The 26,832-nt window shown below is 36.2% G+C and overlaps 1 protein-coding gene across 10 annotated transcripts in view; it reads right to left on the reverse strand.

Annotated features, from left to right (window-relative positions):
• Positions 1-26,832, reverse strand: part of MAGI2 (membrane associated guanylate kinase, WW and PDZ domain containing 2) — a 1,504,283-nt gene that overhangs the window by 1,081,762 nt on the left and 395,689 nt on the right. For all 10 annotated transcript variants that reach the window (XM_056117966.1, XM_056117965.1, XM_056117957.1 and 7 more), the window contains exon 2: positions 1,796-1,912. In XM_056117966.1, coding sequence (XP_055973941.1) covers positions 1,796-1,912 — 117 coding nt within the window. The remainder of the gene's footprint in view (positions 1-1,795; positions 1,913-26,832) is intronic.

The raw sequence follows: 26,832 nt of genomic DNA on the forward strand, positions 1-26,832 counted from the left end.
GTTTCTAATCATCTTCTTTGTAGGACCTATTCAAATCTCTTCAATTGAATTTATGACCTTGTATTAAAATCACAACACAAAATGTATTATGTTTATCCAAAAATCTGTTTATTTTACCCTTGATTATTTATTTCCTTCATAGTATTCCTTTAAAGAAAGATGCATCATTTCAGAAGCAATTAACTAATAAAAATTTATTCCTATTATCTCCATATTTAATTAAGACATCTTATTTGTGTCATTGCCTTAGCAAGGACTACAAGTATTCCTGAATGTCAGCCTCTTATCTATTTCCCCAGCTTTTAAACATAATAAAGTGCCTGGATACTTTATTCAGTATTTCAAATCCCCTTTCTTTCATGTCACAAAAGATAAATTCACACAGCTACACTGACAACATCACAGCCCTGAAAATGCGTCCACCCGTTACCTTATAAATAGTTCAGTCACTTACTTTAATTCATCTTCCTCTGCCCATCACTCTAACGTCAAACTTACAAGTTTAAGAATGCACTGTTTTCAACTTTTAGTTTTAAAGCAAGAGTTCAAAAGTCTATTCACTTAACTAACACACTGGCCAAGGCAGAATTTGGTTGACCAAGGCAGAATTTGGTTTGGCAAGATGTCAAACATATGCATTCTCATTTAAAAATATTTGATATTGGTAACCTGTATTAGGGCTTAATGAGAATTCAGTGTCAACATGCAGAAGTCCACCCCTTCCAAGATGTGAGAAGAAAGGCATTGGGTTTTGAATAATCCTTCTTACTTCTTGTGTGATTTCAATATTTCAGTATTATAATTAAGATATATACCTTTTACATAATTATGGTAGTTCACTTCAGAAAATCTTGTTAAAGCAACTTGTGGGTTTCATTATTCCAAGCCAATTTTCCTTTCCTATCAACATAGTAGAGCCCAGAGCTTTAAGATCATTAATATTTAAAGCAGAATTCAAAATGAAAGTTCATTAAAGGTTAGAGCAAAACTCAAAGATAAAGAATGCACCCAATACCCACAAATAATCTCTACAGAAATTAGAAATTCTTTACAGGCTAGGAAATTTACCTTGAAGGGAAGGGACTTTGATACTGTTCTATTACTGTGCTCTGATATGAAAAATCCTTGAATTGTTTTAAAATTAATACAAGAATGCCAAATGATCTGAAGCAGGTCCTATGAAGTTCATTAGAGAATTTTACCAGTTCCTCTCTTGAGGCATCACCTACTCATAATGAGAAAATTTAAGCAAATTTTTATAGCTTGCATATAAAAACATTTCATTCAACAATCTACAGCACTACTTTTTAAGAGTCATAGTATATTTATCTTTACTTTAAAGACATATATATTTTTTTTTCACTCACGTGCTGCAAACCAGAGATGAGTTTGGGAATTACTATGTACACTCTATTTACAAAAATAGCTCTTTCAGCTAAATAAACTAAATTTGCATTCTTCTACACCCAGTGTGAAGTTGTGCTCTGAACATGCTCTATTCTGAATTACCAACATCCTAGAGCAGGATTAATAACTCTCAACATTAACTTGAGAATCCATTCAGTTTTCTAACTTGAGAATCACAGTATCTTCTGGCTTCCACTTTATCATAAACCACACAGTGATAGTTATAAACTTCTGCATTTAAAATTTTTATATTTCAAATCAAATCAGTTTTCTATTCCAAATGTCCACCATAAAAAGCAGCGCAATTTCACTTTTTATAAGAATGCGTATATAGCTGAATATTTATCTGTTAATATAGAAAGAAAATAATATTTCCCGTTGTACTCACATGGCACTGTGCGGAGGTAGAGGTTGTCACGGATGATTTGCTGAAGTTCGTGATCCACAGACCCCTTCTGAAATCGTAAATTGAGGTAGTGACGAAGATCTTTATCAACAATTCCTCCTAGAATAATAAAATATCTTTATAAAAGATGTTTGGGAAACAATTTTAAGCATGCAATTTGATGTGGTCATTAAAAGTATCCCTGAAACCATTTAAAAGATACATTACTTTGCAGTGCACTTGTAACTTTCTGAAACATTACTGCTACTGTGATAAACGATAACATTTACTGTGTCCCATAGATTTTGATAGTTTTCCCCTTCATTATCATTAGTTTCAAGGAAACTTTTTATTTCTTCCTTGATTTACTCTTTGATTCACTTGTTTTTTAGCAGTTTTGTTCAGTTTCTAAGTGTTATAATTTTCCCTCATCTTTTTTTTATGGTTAACTTCTACCTTCTGGCATTGTGGTTTAAGAGGATGCTAGATATGATATCTAAATTTATAAGTTTGAATTATGCTCCAGTATTATGCTCCAGACTCAGAGACTACAAAATGCAGCTCCCGGACGAGACCAGTGCAGTCAGTCTCCTGCCCCTGCGCCTGGCTGTTCCTCGCTGGGGTCCCTTAGAGGGGAGCGGGTTGAGCTTTCCTCCCCACCCCGACCAGGGGTCCGGCAGCCGAAGACCTCCAGGACCAGCCACCACCATGCTGAGATCACTCTCCGCACACATGAAGGTACTGGCAGAGGGACAAAGCCACGCGGGTTCCGGGGCCGAGATCTCCAAGCCTACTCGAATTGGAGTCGAGCATCCTCCACCCAGATCCTCCAAATTCCAGTAGGCTGGGGTCACACCCACCACCTGGCCCCCTGGCGCCGTGTAATCCCATCAACGGCCAAGACTCAGAGACTACAAAATGCAGCTCCTGGAACCGCGCGGCCGCGAATGCTGCATCTTATCAGAACATCTTTTTATGATATCTTATTATCTCATTCCTACTCTGGACAAACTTGCAGGCTATCGAATATAGCCTGCCCACAGGGCAGAGTCTGGCAAACTCCCCGTGGCACACCAAATATGCCAAATACCAGTAACAATGATGGGTCTCATTCTCCTAAAGAGCCTTGAATATAATCTCAGGGCTAGGATGAAAGAGACGTTACTGGGGCCTGCTCGAGGCAATCGACGAATAACAGGATGATGAATGAATGAATGAATGCTCCAGTATATAATCTATCTGGGTGAATGTTCCATGCACAGCAATGAGAGGCACTTATCCTCAAAAAATATAAATAAATAAATAAAGGAAAAATAAAAACAAAAACAATGAATGTACATTCTCCACCGCTCATGTATTTTATTGATTCTGGTATTGTATCAAGGTCTTTGATCCATTTTGAATTGACTTATATAAGATGTCAATTAATCCTAGTTATAACTCCTCATTTAGGGCTCTTGAATCTTTACTGATACTGTCTAGTGGTAAGAGACCGGATTGTTGAAGTCTCACACTACCACTTTGTTTTTGTCTATGTATTTCCTTAGTTCTCTAAACAGAAACATTTTTTTAAAGAATACATATATATACACACATATATATATATATTGAAATTTTAATCACAATGAGATACAGTTACAAAACTGCCTGTTAAAGGTTTTTGGTCACACAATATTCCAACACTTGTTTCTTCACCAGTGTACATTTTCTACCACCAATATGCCCTGTTTCTTTTCTTCCACCCTCCACCCACAGTCTGCCTCAATGGCAGGCACTTCCTTCTCCTCCTCCTCCTCCTCCTCCTCCTCCTCCTCCTCCTCCTCCTCCTCCTCCTCCTCCTCCTCCTTCTCCTCCTCCTCATTCTACCTTCATTTTCCCCCATGAATCTTATGGAGTTAGGTCTGATACTGAGGTCTCAAATTCATTTTGATATGACTTTTGTGCATACCATCTAAGCAGAAACTTTATAAACTTTGTTGACCCTTTATTTGGTTCATATATGTTAATAAGAGTTCTTCTGTTCTATTTTTCTTTAACAAATAAGCAGCGTTCATCTTTCTCTAATTGTTTTCATTAGATTGAATGCTATTTGGTGTGAAGTATGTATCGTTGATCCCTCTCTATGTTTTTTTTTAATCTGGTCTACTGCTGGCTTGTATGATTGCTTTCTGTTCTTTCCTCTGGATTTTGGCATGTTTTCTGTAAGAGGCAATGTTTCCAGATACATCTAACTAACCTATGTCTTTTGACTAGAGAGCTTAATCTATTAACATTCAGAGAGGTTACTGTTATAAAGAGCTTAGTTGCCATTTTTCTGTGTGATATTTGTTGTTTTGTAGTTGTCAATTTTCCTTTTATAGGTGACCTTTCAGCAATTCTTGCAACGTTGGTTTAGTTATAGTAAATGTCACCAGCTCTTGTTTGTCTGAGAATGTATTATGTCCCTCCCCCAAATCTAAATAACTTTGCAAGGTAGTGGACTAGGGACCCACTAATCTATGGTCAACTAATATTTGAAAAAGCAGTGGATCAGTCAAGTGGAGTGAAGACATCCTCTTCAACAAATGAAGTTGGGCTAAGCAGATAACCACATATAAAAAATAAAGCTGAATCTATATATAACATCTTACACAAGTCAATTCAAAGTGTATCAAAGACCTTGATATAAGACTAGAATCAATAAAATACAGAGGAAAATATAGACAGAATGCTTCAAGATTTGTACCTCAGAGGTATTTTAAATTATACAATTCTATTGGCAAAGTCAATCGAAACAAAAATAAATGGGATAACATCAAGTTTAAAAAGTTTTTGTATGGTGAAAAGAAACACAACTAAAATTAAAAGACACTCAACTAAATAAGAGAAGATATTTTTGCTCAATATATCAGATAAAGTGTTACTATGCAAGATAGATAAAATTCTCACAAAGATCAATAGTAACAAAACTTAACCAAGACATTATCCAAAAATGGGGAGAACAGACACTTCTCTGAAGAAGACAAATGGTTAATAGGCATGCAAAAAGTGCTCATTATCACTAATTATCAGGGAAATCCAAATCAAGGTGATAATAAGATATCTCAAATCAATAATAATAACAATATTAAAAGAAAAACCTGAAAACAATCTATGTTGTCAGGGATGTGTTGAAAAAGAACCTCTCACCCACTGCTGATAGAAATGTCTGTTTCAATAGCTATAAAAAGCAGTATGGAGATATTTTATGAAAGTAAGAATAGAGCTGTCATACAACCAGCAATTATACTTCTTGTTATCTACCATAGGACACAAAACATTAAATCAAAAGAACATCATTATTCATTGCAGCACTTAGAACAATACTAGAATATGGAATCAACCCAGGTGCCCAAGACAGATGAGTAGACAATGAAGGTGAGGTATATATACACAACAGATTTCTGCAAGGAATAACAAAATGATGCAGTTCACTGCAAGTTGAATGGAAGTGGAAGATACCACAGTTAGTGAAAATGTCTGAAGAAGAAGGATAGTGGATGATGTCACTTATCTATGTTATATAGAATAATATGACCAGGAAACGCAACATAAAAAGGGGGCTTAACTTTGATATCTTTGACCTAGATTATAGTAATGAAAAAAGTAGAGAAACAGATTAAGGCAGGAAGAGAGGCAATGGGAGGTAATAGGAGTAGGGGTCATTGGGCCTTGGGAACTTCAGAGGTGTAGATGTGTAGTAAAGGTATATGTCTAAATTCAGAGTCAACAACACTGCAAGCATAGTACCCAAACTTAAAAATATGCCTCAAAGAAACAGTCTGGTGTGGGGAGGGGTGCAAGGGAACATGAGGATTGTTGGAAGGGAGGTGACACTGATGGTGGGATTGGTGTTGAAATATTAATATTCATTCCTGAAACTCCACTATGAATAATTTTGTAAATAACAGTGCCTCAATAAAATATAATAAATTATTAAAAAGATAACATTTTTAGAGATAATTATGGTCAGGAGGTCTTTGTTCAGTGATTTACATATGTTTTAAAATTTATTTTTCAAGTGAAGTCTATGTACAAATGATTCTTATAAGCTGATATTGAAATGTCTTAGCATATCACTGCATTGCTATAAAGATCTCATTATTTTTATTCTTATTATTTTTACTTTCAATTTCTCTTTCATTCAGGCTCTGGCAAGCACCATTCTACTTTTCAACTTGATAAATTTGACAACTCTATATCATATAAGTGAAATCGTGTAATATTTGCTGTTTTGTAACTGTCTTATTTTCTTCAATATGACTTCACAGTTTAAAAAGATTTTAAAACTAAATTTCTATGTCACTGTCAATGTCCTCCCATTGTTCATCGATTTGCTCGAGCGGGCCCAGTAACCTCTCCATTGTGAAAATTATACTGTGTTTGGCATATTGAATATGTCAGGCGTACCTTGCCAGGCTTTGCCATGCGGACAATATACTCTCAGTAGCTTGCCGGGCTCTCCGAGAGGGGCAGAGGAATAAAACTCGGGTCAGCCATGTTGACTGCATGCAAGGTAAACGCCATACCTGCTGTGCTATCGCTCCAGCCCAAATTACTATGAATTTTGGTAAATAATATGATATGAAAATTAAATAAAAACAAATATTGGTTATTTATTATTGCTATATAATTTTGAGTCTTTGCCAATATAATCTTATAAAGAAGAATATAGATAAGAAAATTATGACTATAGATATATCAAATATTAATTAATTTTTGTTAAGAGGGGGTGTCCCATCTGGTGCTCAGGAAGTTTGTGGCCCCCTCCCTGTAATTCTCAACCAACTTGGACTGGTGGTTCAATGCAAAGACATAAGTATGCAGTGCTGCTAAGGATTTTTAGTATCACAGATGATCCAGAAACTCCAGGATCAGATCTGGTGATGCTCTGGTGTCTCCTGTGCTGCACCTAATGATGCTCAGGGATCATGTGGTATTGAGGATCAAACCAGGGTCAGCTGCATGTAAAGCCATTTAGTGCCTTAACCCTTTACTATTTTTCTGACTTTAATTCACTCTAAATACAATGATGTGAAATTTTGATTAATTTAAGAGCCTTATTCTTATTAGTTTTTTTGGGTGTGTGGGCTTCCTCAGCAGTGGTCGGAGACCACTCCTAGTAATATTCAATCTGGCTGTGTACACTTTATGGGTCACAATGGAACCAGTGATGCAGTGCTGTAATTGCTAACTGTGCTGGGCCACCAGTGACACACCCAGTACTGTATGCGCCTACTCAGGGATTAATCTTAGAGTATGAATAGTATGCAGTATAGACTTTTTGAGCTATCTCCATAACTCTCTACTACTATTCTTGAAGTAACAAATTAAAAATCAAAATCTTGAAGTATGAATAAGAGAGAATAAATAAAATACATCTTGCAAGATAAAGAATTAAAGACCATGGAAAATTTTAATCTGCTAATATTCATACAAGTATATTCTGTTCAAATCCTTTTGAATCTCAAAATTCTTATTGGTTAGTCTATGTGTTCCATCATTATCATATGAAATAGATTGTTGGTGAGCACATATGTGATAAAAATACTTTTCATACCAACAGCAAATATATTTGCATTTAAATATTACAAATTTTCTAAAGTTTCCCAAAATGCATTGTTTTTGTTGCCTCCTGATCTGCTGGTAGCATCAGAGTACAGTCCCAGATAAATTAGTATTAAAAATACTGATTTAAAAATAAAATTTTTTTCCAAGTTTTAAATATATCCATGCATATATTTCATTTATTTTTTTCTCATCCGGTATAACTGGAAAGAGAAAAACAAGTAACAAAAGGAAACATTATAGCTAGTGAGGCATGATAAATATTAAAAACTAAAATGATTATACTTTTTATAATCTTATAAATTCAAAACATTTTTTCAGTCAAGGAAACAAAGGAGTCAGATATGAAAGTCACTTGAAACTGTCCACATGCATACAAGAACTTATTTACATCCTAAATGCCCTTATTCCCATGTGTCTTTTTTAAAATTTTATTGAATATCTGTGAGATAGTTAAAAGCTTTCATGTTTGGGTTACAATCACACAATAATCAAGCACCCATCCCTCCACTAATGCACATTCCCCATCACCAATGTCCCTGGAATACCCCCCTTTTTCCACCTTCCCTTGCCTCCATCTCACACACACAGAGACTGGCACATATTTCCATGTGTCTTGAACATACTGAACATCACACTGATAATTCCAACACCCTAGAATTCTCATTTCCTCTTCCAGATAATTTCCAGTTGTTCAATATTGCCTTCTCTTGCCCATTCATGATAACACCTTAGCAAGCTGTGAACTTGTGAAGATTCTCAACTGTTTTTTTCTTAGTTCTAAGTTGGCAGGTCCTTCAGTAATTGCTCGTTTCTTACTCCTCTTTTACTATATGTAGGGCATGCCAAGTAATGAGAAGCTCTCTGACATCTTTAGATAATGCCAACTACAGAACAACAGATACCATTTGTCCACTAAAATGATAGAATTATTCATTTAATATGCATAAATAACCTCATATTTTGTAGTGAAAGATGACCTGTGCTACTAAAAATGCATTTAAACTACTTATTCTACTACAAATATACTTAACCTAAGTCTTCTCAGATGTTTTAGCACATAAGAAAATTAACAAAAGTTGGTCTATTCATTCATGACTGATCTACATTATTTTTTCAATGGAAGAGACTGCAGAAGCTTCCAGATAGTGATATTAAAGTTTTTTTCACAGGGGGCCTGAGAGATAGTACAGTGAGTAGGGTATTTTCTTTGCAAATGGTCAACCTAGGTTTGATCTCCAGCCTCCCATATGGTCCCTCGAATACCACCAGGAGTAATTCCAGAGTGCAGATCCAGCAGCTAACCCTGAGCATCGCTCAAAAAAGAAACAAAAAACTTTCTTTCTTAATCACTTAATCACTTAACTTCCTGTTAGTCATCGATTTGCTCAAGCGGGCGCCAGTAATGTCTCCATTTGTCCATGTCGTGTGCTAGTGTAGCCCAATGGCATCTGTGCTCCGGGAACATGAAGGGTCTCAAACCGATCGTTCATGATCTTGACGAAGAAGTCTGACCATCTGGTAGGTGGGCGGCCACGCCGTCTTTTGACATCCCCTGGAATCCAGTCGGTAACAGCTCTAGTCCAGCGGTCATCTTTAAATCTCATTACGTGACCAGCACAAATGCTGGCCGACTTTGACCGTGAGTGTGGAAAGGTAGGACTACAGCTGAATCTTACGAAGACAATGTTTATGAGAAACAGCCTCATTCCTGATGCTCCATTCACTCTCAACGGAACGACCATCTCCAAATGCAACAGCTATGTGTACCTAGGTCGAGAAGTCAACATGACAAATGACCTGGCACCCGAGCTGCGCAGGAGGAAGAGGGCGGCTTGGAACACCTTCAAGAACATCAAAGAAATAGCTAAGAGGACGAAGAACCTCCGGCTCTGGGCACATCTCATTGATTCCACTGTTCTTCCTGCATTAACATATGCCTCACAGACCTGGGCCCTACGCAAACAAGATGAGAACACTACTCAGGTCTCCCAAAGAAGAATAGAAAGAGCTATGCTTGGAATATCACGTTTCACTCAAATGAGAGAAAGAATCTGGAGTTCTGACATCCGTCGACGATCAAGAATCAGGGACGCTGTCTTATTTGCCAAGGTGTCGAAAATCAGATGGGCTGGTCACGTAATGAGATTTAAAGATGACCGCAGGCTAGAGCCGTTACCAACTGGATTCCACGGGATGTCAAAAGACCACGTGGCTGCCCACCTACCAGATGGTCAGACTTCTTCATCAAGATCATGAACGATCGGTTTGAGGCTCTTCATGTTCCCAGAGCGAACAGATGCCATTGGGCTACACTAGCACGCGATAGGGACAAATGGAGACGTTACTGGCACCCACTTGAGCAAATCGACGACTAACGGGAAGTCAAGTGATTAAGTGATTAAGGCTATTAAAGTACAAGTTAGAAGTAGGTTGAGTTCTAGAGATTTCACTTAGTATTTTAAATAGTACCAGCAGGCTCACCCACCCCAACAAGACTCCGAGTCACTGCCCACAAATGGTACCTCCAGATTCTGATCAACCTGATGAACAGCCATGATCCCAGAGACACACAAGCAAAACTAGGAACCCAGTAGCTTTTGGCAGAAATACGTCTGTACTTCGCATTAGGTTGCTGGCACCAGGCCACCCCAGGTGGGTAAAGGTGCTGTCCCTCTTCCTATTTCCCCTGGCGGCTTGGTGGCAACCATCGTTCAGAGGCCATTGAACAGTCAGGTATGGGCTAGCAGTGCTGAAACACGCAGGGTCTCACAATGGTGCTGGCCCTTGACCTCTGCTTCCCCAATGAGACCTAGAGATGCTGCCCACAAACGGTCCCTCTGGCTACTGATCAAGCTGGTTAACAGCCATGATCCCAGAGACCCACAAGCAAAACTCCGAACCCAGTGGCATTTGGCAGAAATTCCTACAGATTTAATTATTAAAATTTCAGAATTCCAAAATCGTGCTGCCGTGATAGCAACATCATACACTAATCATAATCAGCAATAGAAAACAAACTGTTTAATATTGGCTTTTCGGCAGGTCTGAGTGTTGGGTGAAAATTCCAAATAATAATGGTGGGTCTGGTGTCAAAACATTGAATATAACCAACGTAGAGAGAGAGAGTAACGTGGAAATCACCTGCTACGCATGTAGGGAGAGGGGGTGGGATGGGAGTGAATACTGGATATTTAGTGGTGGAAAGTGTGCACTGGTAAAGGGACAGGTGTTTAATCATTGTATGACTGAGACTTAAACCCCAAAACTTTGTAACTGTTTTCACAGTGATGAAATAATTTTTTTTAAAAAAAAAGAAAAGAAAAATAAAATAGTACCAGCAGCTACACATCTTTAAATTGCTTATTATATAAGCAAATTATACTCACTTTCTAAAATATATTATGGATTTCTGTCAGATGATTACAATTAATATACAGTTGCACAAAGAAAGATTTTATATACACACATATATAATATGTAATATATTAAAGGCACATTTTTCTTTAATTACAAATTTCATTTAGAGAATTAAGAAACAGAAGGTGGACAATGACTGAAGTAAAAGTTAGAACCTGGGTCTCAAAAAAATGCGATTTGAAAGTTATAAATTTTTGGTTTGGAGGCCACATCTAGCAATGCTCTGGGTTTAGTCCTGAATCTGGGCTCAGGGATCCATACTAAGAATTCTTGATGTGATTTCAGGGATTGAACAGGGCATAGTTCCATGCAAGGACAAGCCCATTGACTCCTCTAATATCCCTCCAGGCCTGTGAGTTAACATTTTAAGATAAGCTAAAAATTGCAATATTACCCATATTGGTTGTTCAATAACTGTTCTATTAAAAACTAATAAGTATATTACTGCTATAGATCTTCATCCTTGGTTTTATTGATGTTTTTAGAGTTTCTATTTTGTCATTTTTAATAATACCTAGATTTGTAAGTTTATAGAATGACAATCATTCTTGGCAATCATTGTCAAGCAGAGAAAATGTCAAACACATCTACATTTTTTAGGCATTGCATTTCTCTTCACAAAATAAATGGCTCTCAAGTATGAAAGTTGAAAAATTATTGAAATATTTCCTATATAAAGTATATTTTATTTTAGAAAATAAAAAGATAGATTAAATACCTTAACAAATACATGTGTCAATGATAGAGTTGGTGAAGATAAAAATGAGAGAAAGAGTATGGAAAAAGTTCTTAAGGATTATTTCAGCAGAAAACTCTAAATGTGACCACTTGTCCCCAGTAGAATTGCTCTGCTCCTTCAATAGCTTGGACACCCAGATTGAGGAAGCCAGAAGAAAAAAAGATGCTAATTAGTTGAGATGGAAAGAACCTCCTCTGCATATTCCTTAAGGCTATTCTTGGTATATTCCTTTAGCTTTGTAGCTAAAAGCAAACACTCTATCTAAAGTTGAGGGAGACATTATAGTCTATAGTGTTTGTGCCAGGGGAATGATGGCTAATGGATGGCAATAATATTCAGTTCCTCATTCGTTGAAAACTTTATTTCCCTTATGAGCATCCAGAATATGGGCTAGGAAGATACCTCAAAGGACTGAAGTATGCAGGAGCTCAAGGTTCAACCTCCATAATAGAAGTTCCCCTGAACACTACAGAAAGTGAAAGAGCCTGAGCATCCTCCTGGGACTAACTCCCAAGCTGTGACAAAATTTTTACATACATACACATACACTAAAAGAGCTTCTGAAATGGAAATGTATCTTCTATGCTAATGTAAAGGGAGTGGTTGACAGTTTGATAGTGATGTAGATGTAGGAAGAAGAAAGTGGAAATGACTTATAAGAGGAAGTTTAGTCCACTTTGATGTCTTCTAGTTATCCTATGCTTTAGCAAATTAAGATGTTCTTTCTATTCTCCTTACTTATTTTTCTGTCTTTGTATTGAGAAGTTTTTTCCATACACATTTTGTAAGATGATGAAATAGGGACTTGTTTTTTCTGTTTCTTTTTATTTAATTTTATTTTTGAGGAGTTCAGTCATGCTTCCTCGAATGTGATAAAATGTCATCTCCATTACCAAAGTTATTATTTTTTATATTTTTATATTTATATTTTTATTATTTTTATATATTTTTATATAAAAATATTTTTATATATTTTTTATATTTTTATATTTTTATTAAACACCATGAGGTACAGTTGTAGACTTACAAATTTTTGTGCTTGGGTTTCGATTATAAAGGTAAAGGTAAAGGCCCTCCCGTTGATCGTCGATTTGCTTGAGCGGGCCCAGTAACGTCTCCATTGGAGACTTTGTTGTTACTGTGTCTGGCATATCGAATACTCTCGGTAGCTTGCCAGGCTCTCCGAGAGGGGCGGAGGAATCGAACTCGGGTCGGCCATGTTGGCCGCTTGTAAGGCGAACGCCCTACCGCTGTGCTATCACTCCAGCCCGTCCCCCCCCCCCCACCCCCCGCATCCCACCCTGTCTCTGTGGCAGGACATTCCCTTTTGTTTTCGCTCTCCTTTTGTGTGTTGTGGTCTGTCAAAAGAGGCATTGAGTGGCAATCATGTTCGGTCCATAGTCTACTTTCAATATGCATCTCCCATCCTGGGAGGATCCTCCAAACACCCTTTATTTGGTGCTCCCTTCTCTATCTGAGCTGCACTTTCCCCAAGTATGCCTGGCTGGCCGCTAAGACATGGAGTAATCCTCCTGCTACTGATCTCAGCTATTCTTGGGTATTAATCTCCTATTTTGTTACTTTATGTCCCCCATATGAATGTGATCTTTTTATGTCTATCCCACTCTTTCTGACTCATTTCGCTTAGCATGATACTTTCCATGTTGTACCACTTGTATGTAAATTTCATGACTTCATCTTTTCTAAGAGCTACATAGTACTCCATTGTGTAGATATCCCAAAGTTTCTTTAACCAGTCATCTGTTCTCGGGCACTCAGGTTTTTTCCAGATTCTAGCTATTGTAAATAGTGCCGCAATGAACAAACAAGTGCAGATGTCACTTCGACTACACATTTTTGCCTCTCTGGGATATATTTCCAGGAGTGGAATTGCTGGGTCAAATGGGAGTTCAATTTCTAATTTTTTGAGAATCGTCCATACTGTTTTCCAAAAGGGCTGAACCAGTGGACATTCCCACCAACAGTGAAGGAGTGTCCCTTTCTCGCCACATCCGCGCCAGCATCGGTTGCTTTTGTTCTTTTGAATGTGGGCCAGTCTCTGAGGTGTGAGATGGTATCTCATTGTGGTTTTGATCTGCATCTCCCTGATGATTAATGATGTAGAGCATTTTCTCATGTGCTTTTTTGCCTTTCGGTTTTCTTCTTTGAGAAAGTTTCTGTTCATTTCATTGCCCCATTTTTTTATGGAGTTGGATGTTTTCTTCTTGTGGAGTTCAACCAGTTCTTTATATATCCTTGATATCAACCCCTTGTCAGATGTATATTCGGCGAATATCCTTTCCCATTCTGTAAACTGTCTTTGCATTTTGGTCACTGTTTCTTTTGAGGTGAAGAAGCTTCTTAGTTTAAGATCATCCCATTTATCTATCTCTGTTTTCACTTGCTTGGCCAAAGATGGTATGACATCTTTGAAGATACCATCAGCTTCAATGTCATGGAGGGTTTTGCCAACTTTGTCTTCAATGTACCTTATGGTTTCTGGTCTGATGTTGAGGTCTTTAATCCATTTTGATCTTACTTTTGTACATGGTGTTAGGCAGAGTTCTGAGCCCATTTTTTTGCATGTAGCCGTCCAATTTTGCCAGCACAATTTGTTAAAGAGGCTTTCAGAATAAATCATTTATTTACTTATTCATCCTTGTTTGTTTCTTTATAATCCATATATATTTGTATATAATATATTCTATCATATATTTATTCTTAAAAGTGGTATTTGCCATTTTGCTTCTAACACTTTTCTCTTAGCATAAACCCTTCAAGTTTTATCCATGTTGTCATAGTTGGCAAGATTTCATGTCCTTATAGTTGGGGAGTATTTCACTATGCATACATATGGAATTATTTTTATTATCTTTATTATCTTTTTAATCCAATTACTTATTGACAGGCACTGAGGTTGTCACACATACATGAATTTTTTTCATGTTCTACTATATTTTAGTACAGCATGCTGATTTCTAATTTTCCAGTGTTGATAGATATCTTATTCTGTATAAATTCTGTATAAATGTGGCAGGACTTTTAACAAATTTTGCTTACCTTCATTCAGACAATTAAAATGTTTTTTCCAGAATTTGACTTTATAAATGGTATAACCCATTTGAATAGCCCAGTTATAGCATATGAATGCTAGAGTATCACCCTGATAATAACACCCAAAGGGATTATCTATCATTTTTGTTTCCTGGACATATAGAACTGTCCTTTTCCTGTTATTTTCTAGATGGTTCCTCCAAATTTCACTTTGTTGTGTCCAGTGAAAGAAACATCATGGGTACGAATGCCTTCATTTGATATGCCAGCAAAGCATCTATCCACCCTTCAGCTAAATTTAACCATGCTTTGGATTTCCTTCTGATGTTATGGCCAGAAGCCATCTCCTTTCTTTGAGCTTTCACATTCTTGCCATGTTTTATAGAACTCTACACGTGCTAGTAAGACTTACAGTAATTAATAGATATGTTTTATATTTATATTAAACTGCAAGAACCTTAGGACAAGGAGTCTCCTAATCATTTCAGATCTTCTTCCCTGCCTCACTTTAATCTCTAAATCAGTGCTTTTTTAATATATGAGGCCCTGAAATGTTGGCTGAGTAAATAAATCACAAGTGCTATGGTGGAAAGAATGTTAGACTGAGAATCAGAAAGCTTCATCTTAGTTATCAGTTCAATACTTATTCATTGAGTGATTTTTGCACAAAACATTTAATCATTTCTAGTTCTCATTTTTCTCATCTGCAAAAGGTGGATGTCATAGAAGGAGTTCAGGCTGCTAGGTCAAAATAACATTTGGTTAGGTGACTTAAACAACATTTATTTTTCACAGTTGTGGGAACAGAGAAATTCAAGGTCAGGAAGCTGACATTGGCTGTTTAGAGAGGCTATCCCTGCTGTTTTGCAAATGGCTATTTTTTCTTGTTTATTCACATGGCTGAGAAAAAAGTCACCACACTGGCTTCTTATATGCTTCACCCTTATGGCCTAACAACTTCCCTAAGGCCTCGTTTCCTAATTCTGTCATGTTAGTGTGTCTCAATACATACATTTGAAAGGATTATATTCAGTTCATAACAGTAGCTGTTGAATCAAACAAGGTCTCTGTTAGATCTAAACGCTATACTTCAACATGAAAAAGTTGCTAAGTGCATCTTATAGTTTAGAAAATTTTTAAATAAACAGAAATTAATTATATTTATAATGATACAACCTAAAGTTAGTTGCATTCAAGTTAGTCATAATCTCCCTTTGATGCAGTACTTACTTCGCTTTCTGAAATAGCTAGGAAGCTAAGATTATCATGACAAAATTATTTCTAATTGTCTTTGTCACATAAATAGTGAAAATATCAAGAAAAACAGTATATAAAGAAATTGGAATAAGAAAAGGGAGATCTATATATAATCTAAAGTTATATCTGTGGGTAATTGCAAATTTATTTGCTGGCACTCTACAAGATGTCAAGGAATTACAGAAAAAAAATAAGAGTGGAAAAGCATGAAAAGGGTATGACATGCTCCTTTTTTTCCAAAACAGTTTCTGCTTGGTTCACTTCAAAAACAGAGAAATAAATCACAGAAAAGTTGATTGATTCTGTTAAGATCCATGGCCAAAAAATAGGTGACGGACTTATCTAATCCAATCTGCCAGGGCTTGCACTGTCCCTCCTTTTAGACAGAAAATTGTGTCTTTGATTTCTGATGATGTAAAGGCCCATCTCATTTCCAGATGGCTAGTATATGGCACCAAATCATTGCATACATTTGATCTATACTTTTTATCCCATAAAGTATGAGCAAGTAAAATTGTTTTTCCCAAGAACCCCCCTGTATTGTTATAAGAATGAAAATTTTTTTAAATGCCTTTGGAAACTAATTTTCTATTTCCTGATTAATTGCTTTTCCATGGCTGGGTACATATAGATATATTACTTTTTGCAAGCCCTCCTTATTTTATTCATAATATTTGAGGGTCTAGTCAATTTTCAAATCATATTTTAATGTCTTTTTGTGTTGCCTTTCTGGAAGTAAAATAATAAAATATTGTGCTAGAAATTGAAAGATAAAAGAAACAACAATTTATAATCAACAGTTGCTGATCATTAAGAAATTCAAAACTTGAATTATTGCTGTTGCAGAAAAAATGACAAAGATAAATGTAAGTGGTTTACAATATTTTCTAATTCTATCAAAAATGGCTTCTTATCATTTCCTTCACCCTAATCTTGCACAGATGGCATATTATTCTTGAATTTTATTTTTCATTGTCAGTCTTGGTTTCAAAGTAAATGTTAGGTTTTTTTTTATAGTTATATAGTCTCCCATTTAGAGTTTCACGTTTTTTTTTTTTAACTCAGTGATGCCAAATTCATTCATTACTTATACTAATTGATTTTCCTTTTAAAATTAACAGTGCTATAATATCTGGATTAAATTGGGTCAACTTTTTTGCCATATATCTTTTTATTTAATTATGCTTAATTTGTTATAGTTTCCTACATTTTTTTAAAAAAAATCATTTATTTATTTATTTTTTAAATTATTATTAGTGAAACATCATGAGGTACAGTTGTAGATCCACAGATTTTTGTGCTTGGGTCTCGACTATACAATGATCAAACACCCATCCCTCCACCAGTGCCCATTTCCACCACCATGGGTAATATCCCTCCCAACCCCATCCCGCCCATCCTACCCTGCCTCTGTGACAGGGCATTCCCTTTTGTTCTCTCTATTCTTTTGGGTGCTGTGGTCTGCAAAAGAGGCATTGAGTGACAAACATGTTCAGTCCATAGTCTACTTTCAACATGCCTCTCCCCTCCTGGGAGGATCCTCCAGACACCCTTTATTTGGTGCTCCCCTCTCTATCCGAGCTGTCCTTTCCCATAGAACACCCGGCTGGCCTCTAAGCTATGGAGTAATCCTCCTGGTGCTGATCTCAGCTATTCTTGGGTATTAATCTCATATTTTGTTATTTTATATCCCCCAGATGAATGCAATCTTTCTATGTCTATCCCTCTCTTTCTGAGTGTCCTACATTTTAATAAAATAACATCTACACTTAAGAATAGGTGAGTCAGAGAAACTAATAGAAAGTGTCTTATTCTTAAACTGAATTAGCTGTCTAGAACACTATAGAAAATTTTGTTATCCTCAAATTTGTTTTCAGATCTTTGTAAATACTTTACATTTTGTAATCGTGAACTTTTGCGTAGTTCATGTATATCACTAAGCACAATGAAATACACATACATGTACATATATACATATGTATATTCAGAACTCTGTAGATTTACATATATATACATATATATATACACTTTACCATTCTACGTAGGCACAGTGTGTGTGTATGTGTGTGTGTGTGTGTGTGTGTGTGTGTGTATGTCCCTATGAGTGCATATGATTCAGAGAAGCACAAGAGTGTGAATGAGTGAGAAAAGAGGAGCTCATAGGGGCTGTCACAATAGTGGTAGAGAAAGGATAGAGGGGGACGGTTTCTTTGTTATTTCTTGTTCTGGGTTTTTTCTTACTCTTACCATTAAAAGTCAACTCTTTTAACTCTGGAGAGAAATAAGAAGGAAATTAGGTTTCAGAGACTGGACACATGCTATGTCTAAGATTGCACTGGAATGGGGAATATAGCAAAACTTTCAAGTTCAAAAAAAGTCATACTTATTGAGTATGGGTACATAAATGCTCTAACTCTAAAGTAATAGGAGGGGAAGTATACAAGTCTAGTAGGAAGCAGTCAAGGACTGTGGAAACACATTTCATCATCAGGGAATTTTACTTTCTTAAACTACAAGTAACAAGCATCTAAGGGCTATCCTACTATTTCTAGTTTAGAAGTCTTTATATACACATCAAGGTATAAGGGAGTTATATAACCTTTTAGACAAATTTGACTCATCTCTGACATTGTTTACAATGAAAGACTACATAAATCTCTACTTGAAATAAAATTCCATTTTTTTCCTGACACTGTGCTCAATTGTACTTTCATTCCTAAAAGCAAATTTTAATAAAACATCATTATAACTATTTAATCAAGTATATTTTTTGAAATTGAAATGCAACAAGTTACAGAATTTACTGGAAATTAATGCTAAATACTTTTTAGGGGAAGGATAATGGAGGAGTAATAAGAAAAATGATAAGAAAATCTGACAAAATGAAAATATGTACACACATGCATATTTGGTTTATTAGTTCACTTGTGGGATGTTTTTACAGGTATAGTTGTACTAAAGGTAGCTAAAGATTAACTATTTTCCATGAGTAGACCCAAGAAACAGTAAGGATTTTACATTGCTGAATGGCTCATATTTACAACAGGATATTGCCAATGATATATATGAGTAAATCAAGATTTAATATAGACATTTATTTTTTGAATGTGTGACAAATGATATTTTCATGCCTATAACAATTTTTGTAGGCCTAGTTCAATGATTGATTGGTACTCAAAAAATGTTAAGTGATTTTACATTCTGTCCAATTGATGATTTAAAAGATTCTTCATATACTGACATATATTTCAAATGCATGAATGTAACACATAGCATTATGAATAAAAGTTCAAAAATGCTTTTTACCATAAAAACCTGTGTGCCATTCTGGTATGTTTTGTTTGGAGCCTGATACCATGAATAATTTCCTAGGTTACGAGAGTGACTTTTATATAGTACAACCAAGAATACGAAAGTACCATTTGAAAAAAATTTTACTCTTATTTTCCTAAGGAATAAATTATTTTTCTAAATTCTAACAAGTAACTGTATTATTAAAGTTAAAAATATTGTATTTTTTAAGTTGTTTGTACATTTTTAAGGCCAGCAATATTATTTCTAATATTTTCTGATAGAGCCATTAATATAGATTTCTCTAGTTGTATGTTTTCATTATATACAATTTAAAATAATTCTAGAGTAAAGAAAAAAATTTTTTTTAACATCTCCATCTTGCAAAACCAATTTTTACAAAGCAACATAATGATTTCTAGATTTTGGTGAATAGCAACTTTATCGCTGGAGTGATAGCACAGTGGTAGTGCGTTTGCCTTGCACGCAGCCAGCCTGGCCAAGCCGAGTTCGATTCCTCCGCCCCTCTTGGAGAGCCTGGCAAGCTACCGAGAGTATCTCGCCTGCATGGCGAAGTCCAGCAAGCTACCCATGACATATTCAATATGCCAAACATAGTAACAACAAGTCTCAAAATGGGGATGTTACTGAGCCCACTTGAACAAATCGACAAACAACAGGAGGACAGTGCTACAGTGCTACAGCAACTTTATACAATTGATGACACTGGAAAATCTGATGAAAGCTTGACATATTTTTACACTAAAATAAATTAGAAGTAGGCACATAGCTTAGTGGTAGAGAACTTTTCTAGCATGAATAAGGCCCTGTGTTGAATTCTCAGAACTGAAACAAAAATCCTGGAGGACACTTTGTCCTTACAGGGACACAATAATTTGTCTCTCAACCTGAGAATTACCTTTTAAAAATATATATGATGTGTATTAATTTTATTATGTGCAATAGTAATATTTAAAATAATTCATTAAAGAAGGTGAATTCCAGAAATATGATTTACCAAGATGGTATTATACTTGAAAAACAGAGAACCTTGTAGAGTACAGCGTGTGGCAGAATCACAGACTAATAGGCGCTTGAAGTCATATCTTGCCCACAAACAGCAAGACACTGCATCTTTCTTGAAGCAACTGCTTCTGAAAAAAGTATTGGCAACTAGAAAATCAGTGAAGAACACTTCGCAATGAAAAAGAATGATAGAAATTGTCCGGGTACTGAAGCCCAGCCTGGGGATAGCAAGGGCCTTTCTGTAGACTTGTGGACTGCCTAAAGTCATTTCTAAGGTACCTTAGAAAAGGGGGATTAGTGATTGGCATCCTAAACTGATGTTCTATGATAGGACACTGCACTGTCCGCACCCATGTATCATGCCCCGACTGGCAAATAGTTTCACGATACTATTATGAAGAGGTTGGCAATCAGCCACCTTTGTTTTACTTAATTGTGACAGTCATAGTGCACAAGTTTCAGGAAGAGAGGAGGGAGAGAGAAAGCGCTATCTGTATACAAATAAACGCATGTGGCTTCATTGTCTACAGTTCCCTGTGTGTTCTTCTGGCTGGCCTCTGTTCCATCCAAATCCCTCCTTGGATAAAGCCAAGATCAAACCACAAACAGAAAACATTGGAAAGCCTAACTAACCCCTGTTAGGAACACTGTCAGAGCACTGGGACCCAGGGTAAAAGGGTGTGGAAGTGGCTGAAATTAAGGCTGACCCTCATGCTAGGAGATCCAGAACCAGGAAGATGTCAGAGTGGATGTACACACTTCTGTAGAAGTACGAGCCTCCTCTATATGTGGCAGAGAAAGTCTTTGATTCTGGCTATGAACCTACTGATCCAGACCTTATGGGGATATGTACCATTCCCCTCACCAGAGCTTTGTGAACTTCTCTATGGATGTATCTGTGGTTCTTCTCTAAAGCCAAAGGTGCTAGGCCCAAGCATGGGCCAAACCATGCCCTACTTGGGATGCACAGGTATTCTTACAGATAGAGGAGGTCACACCATGACAAATCTACAGCTAATATCATACTCATTCATGAAAAATCACAATAGTTTTGTTTAAGAAAACCATCAGAAAAGTTTGTATACCTCAATAAATTAATTAAAGAAACACATTAATGACTCCTCCAATATAAAATCTTCTATTTTGCAACTATCAATGTACTTTATGGTTAAAAATATTTTCATTCTTTACATTATAACATCTACCCAGTCAACTATTCTTTGCAGTGACAGAGCACATCATTTGAGAACAGATATTTATTTTTCTACAGATTTAAATTCTAATGAGATTTACTTTTTAAGGTAATATCTAAGTTATTTATGTAAACATCCTAGATTTTTATTTTAATTGTAATTCTTCTTTTTATTTTTAGAGAGCAAGGTCATACTTGGAGATTTACACTTATGAGGCATGCACTCTACCATTGAAATTCTTTTGTGTAGTAGATGGAGTGTAGGTTTTAGAATAGTCAAATTAGATCATATACTAAATTTGTCTAATGTGATACATTTAAGTGGTAAATAGGGTGGTGTTTTGATTTATAGTTGACTAAACTGGTTTAAAGATAAACTGGTTATTTGAGATGTATAAGCTCTTTATTCTCATATGTTAACTACTTGTTGAATATATGATGTGAAAACAATTCTTCAGTGGAATGTAGTTTTGGCTTTCTACTATGTGTACAGTAATTTGCTATATAATAAAGAGAATTAAAAGCTTTAAAAAACAAATAAAGATAAACTGACTTGGCTAAACTTAATAAATTTTCAGAGGTTATCTGGGTCCCTTCATTCTATACCAAGAAATATCTATATGACAGGGAAAAAACAACTGAAGGAAAAATGTAAGATTTGCACAGAAGAAATTTTCTGACAGTCTCCCAAGGAGATACATCTGAATTACTTAGGTTATAGCATCCACAAAACACAATTTTTCCTTTCAAACATCTAAAAGAATGAGCTATTTGCATAGGAGAAGATGTGTTAAATTCTTTGTGGTCCCAAACTCAAAGATAGCTTTGTGGTCTTGCTTTAAAATCTGATTTGCAGTCTTCTATGGAAAATGCTTAACTCAATTCTTAAGGGAACAAAACATAAGTGACTTTTATTTGCCAAGTAAAAATCAAAGATCTCACTGACATTCCCAGTTGAGTTATTTGAGAAAATTATATCAATATTGATAGAGATGGGATTATCAAGGCAAGAAGATGCTTTGTTTTGTTCTAAATTATGTTACTTCTAAGTGTACGGGAACTTAGAGGACCACATGGAATCAATTACATATTGGGCAAATAGAAAAGAAGGTAACGGGTAGGGTCTACCGTACTAATGTGAATAGCATTGTTATGGCTCATCCTAGTTGAAGTTATAGTCAACTAAAACAAGAAAATTTCGAGAAACTTGAAATCGGAATACTTGTTCACAGTAGACTGATCCCTAGGTCTATTTTAGAATAATGCCTTTCAGTTTATTTGGCTTGTATTATTTATAAGCAACATTGACTATCCATATGCAAATATTTTTGTCACAAGTCCATGATAAAATCATCCCTGTCTGTAATATTTACAGATAATTTACTATTATTACTTAACACAGAGTATTGTTCAGAGACAGAATCTCAATAAATCAATACAATACTTTCCAAAAAAAAAAATAACTATCATTATATCAGCATGCTAAGAATTAGAGATAGCAATCATGTTCTTTATGAGCAAACACAAATAAACAAATAGTTACAACAAATATGAACTTCACTTCTAAATGCAATGTTTTGAATTAAATTCTTTTTGCTTGCTTTATTGGGTTTATTTCTCTGTGAAAACATTAAGCCTTACCCTATCTAAACATTTATCTCCCACAACCTTATCACCCTCATTTCTCTCTATTCTGCTAGTTTCCATTGCAGTCAACACTAGGTAAAATTGTATTGCGTATTGCAAATATATACATGTATGTACTTATTTTATGCCGTTATTTCTTAGAATGCTAATTTCCATGAGAGACAGTAACCTGGTACTTATTAGGTATTAAATTATTTTTAAATGAGAAATAAAATAGATGCAAAGAAAAGTCCTTTCTGAATAGAGTATAAGATAGAAAGTAACACAATAAATCAATCACATCCTGAAAATTTCTTATTTTCTACAATAAATGTTTAACAAACTCTAATTTATTTATGTGAGGAGCTATAAATTATTTATTTTGATATAGATTAATAGCCATGGTCATAAAGGAAAATTAGAAAATTTTATAAATGATGAAAACTCTATACTTCTGTTATAATAGCTAATTGGTGGGATCATAAGGTCAAGTTTTTATCCTGATTAAAGATACCTACATTAACAAATGTTGAGTGATTTTGGTTTCTTGATATAAACTACATATTTGTTTCCCCTATGATAATAAAATATCTTATAATCAAAGCGCATTTGTTCTGCAATAAATTATACAAGGCAAAAATAAATTATGGTTTATGATCATCATGCTTAATTTCCTGTTGTAAATTATATATAATTGATTTATATCTGTTATCTAAAATTTTTTCTTTAATAATCACCTTAAAAATTCATCATATATTAAAATAAAAAAATCCTTAATGTCCTTCATGTATTCACACAAGATTAAAATAGTTCAGAACATAAACTATAATGCAGAACATAAACTGTAATGCAAGTATACTATTTACTATAAAATTGTACAGGAAATAATGACATTGATTTTAGTACTCAGAAAAAATTTATATTAAATAAAAATGAAAGATTTCGATCTAGTGAATCATCAAAAGAAAAAGTGAGTGCCAAAAGCAATTATTTTTGTATGTAAATTTTTTTAAGTTTGAAAGCATTACTAAGAAAATGCTCTCTATCATTTCCTTGATTTCAATCAACATGACATCAGGGCACATTTTTCATTCTAAAAGTGGAATTTCAAGTTTTTGTCAGTTTTCTTTATTGAAGTAATACGGTTTACAACAGTTTCTATATCACTGTCTTATATTTGCATTGCTACTGTATCACCTTCATCACCAGAGCATCAATGACCCTTGACCACTGCTTTAGTTTCATTCTCCTTCTGTCCAACCCCTGTTGTTTTGTCTCCTGTTTTCAGTTTAAGTTATCATTCTCTTAGGAAGGAAGGTCTCAGGGGTTGTTTCCATTGAGAATTATATATTCCTTTGCTTTGTTTCTTTATGCTACACATATGATCTAGATCATCTGCTATTTGTCTTTTTCCCTTCTGACTCACTTCACTTAGCATGATGTCCTCCAACTCCTAAATTGCAGTGACTTGGAAGATTTCACCTATTCTCATTGTTCTTTCAGATTCAATTGTGTATTTATACTATGTTTCATAATCCAGTTCTCCATTGTTGAACATTGAGAATGTTTTCAGATTTTTCCAAATGTACAAAATGCTGTGATGATCACTTTCATGCATATATCCTTGAGGATATATGTTTTAATGCTTTCTGTATCGCTGTCCAGGAGTTTATATGGTAGTTCTACTAAATTCTTAAGAAATCTCCACACTGTTTATCAAAACTGCTGACTGAAATAGAGAGTAATTTCACCAAGAGTGATTGAAAGTTCCTTTTCACTTCATCCTCACTGACACTGCTTGCTCACTTACTTCTTTTATTTTTTTTTAATTTAATTTTTATTAGTGAAACACGATGGGGTACAGTTGTAGACTTACAAACTTTCCTGCTTGGGGTTTCAGCTATACAAAGATCAAGTACCCATCCTCCACCAGTGCCCATTCTCCACCACCAATGATCCTAGTAACCTTCCCACCCCCTATTCCCCACCCCGTCTCTGTGGCAGGGCATTCCCTTCTGCTCTCTCTTTCCTTCAGGGTGTTGTGGTTTGCAATAGAGGTATTGAGTGGCCATTGTGTTCAGTCTTCTATATATAAAGCAGTCACAGTGCCTGAACATTTTAAATATTGTGTGACTGTTCTGTTTCTTTTTTTGACTATTTTAATAAACACTTAATCACTTAACTTCCCGTTAGTCGTCGATTTGCTCGAGCGGTCGCCAGTAATGTCTCCATTTGTCCCAGTCGTGTGTTAGTGTAGCCCAATGGCATCTCTTCGCTCCAGGAACATGAAGGGCCTCAAACCGATCGTTCATGATCTTGACTAAGAAGTCTGACCATCTGGTAGGTGGGTGCCACGTGGTCTTTTGATATCCCGTGGAATCCAATCAGTAACAGCTCTAGTCCAACGGTCGTCTTTAAATCTCATTACATGACCAGCCCATCTAATTTTTGACACCTTGGCAAATGAGGCAGAGTCCCTGATCCTTGATCGTCAACAGATGTCAGAACTCCGGATTCCTTCTCTCATTTGAGTGAAACATGATATTCCAAGCATAGCTCTTTCTATTCTTCTTTGGGAGACCTGAATAGCGTTCTCATCTTGTTTGCGTAGGGCCCAGGTCTCTGAGGCATATGTTAATGCAGGAAGAACAGTGGAATCAAAGAGATGTGCCCGGAGCCGGAGATTCTTCGTCCTCTTAGCTATTTCTTCGACATTCTTGAAGGCGTTCCAAGCCGCTCTGTTCCTCCTGCGCAGCTCGGGTGCCAGGTCATTTGTCATGTTGACCTCTCGACCTAGGTAGACATAGCTGTTGCATTCGGAGATGGTCCTTCCATTGAGAGCGAATGGGGCGTCAGGAACAAGGCTGTTTCTCATAAACATTGTCTTCGTAAGATTCAGCTGTAGTCCTACCTTTCCACACTCACGGTCAAAGTCAGCCAGCATTTGTGCCACTTGGCTGATGTTTGGTGTTATTAAAACAATGTCATCAGCAAAGCAGAGGTGGTGTAGTTGCCGACCATCTATCTTCACTCCCATTCCTTCCCATTCCAGTCATCGCATGATGTTCTCGAGGGTGGCACTGAAGAGTTTCGGTGAAATGGTATCACCCTGCCGCACCCCTCTCTTGACATCAACGATCACTTCTTTGTAGAATGGTGAGATCCTGGTAGTGAATCCGCAATACAGCTCACGGAGGATCCTGATGTATTGGGCTTGAATGCCCTGATTGGCTAGGGCTTCAATGACCGCTTCCATCTCAACAGAATCAAAGGCCTTCTTTAAATCAATGAACGTTAAACAGAGCGGCATCTTGAACTCCCGAGAAACCTCAATGAGCTTGGTTATCGTGTGGATATGGTCGATGGTGCTGAATCCTTTGCGGAACCCTGCTTGCTCGCGTGGTTGTCCTTCATCTAGTGTTCTGCCAATCCTACTTAGGATGACTCGAGTGAACAACTTGTAGATGACAGACAATAGGCAGATCGGGTGATAGTTGCCAATGTCATGGATGTCTCCCCTCTTGAACAGTAGTACGGTCCTGCTGGTTTTCCACTGGGACGGAACCTTGCATTCAGACAGGTAGTGAGTGAAGAGCCGAGCCAGTGTATTGATGAGTACTGACGGCAGGTTCTTCAGGTGTTTAGGTTTGACCTTGTCTGGGCCGGGTGCTGTTTGTTTCTTTACCGACGAAATGGCGTGTCGGATTTCGGAAGGGACAATGTTGGGAACGACATATCCATCCTGTGGAATTTGGTATGTCGGCAAGTGGACATGGCTATCGAAGAGATTTGAGTAGAAGTCATGGATAATCTTCTCCATTGCTGTTCTGGAGGATGTGATGGATCCAT

Source organism: Sorex fumeus, unplaced genomic scaffold (assembly GCF_029834395.1).
Source record: "Sorex fumeus unplaced genomic scaffold, SorFum_2.1 ptg000037l, whole genome shotgun sequence".
NCBI lineage: Eukaryota > Metazoa > Chordata > Mammalia > Eulipotyphla > Soricidae > Sorex > Sorex fumeus.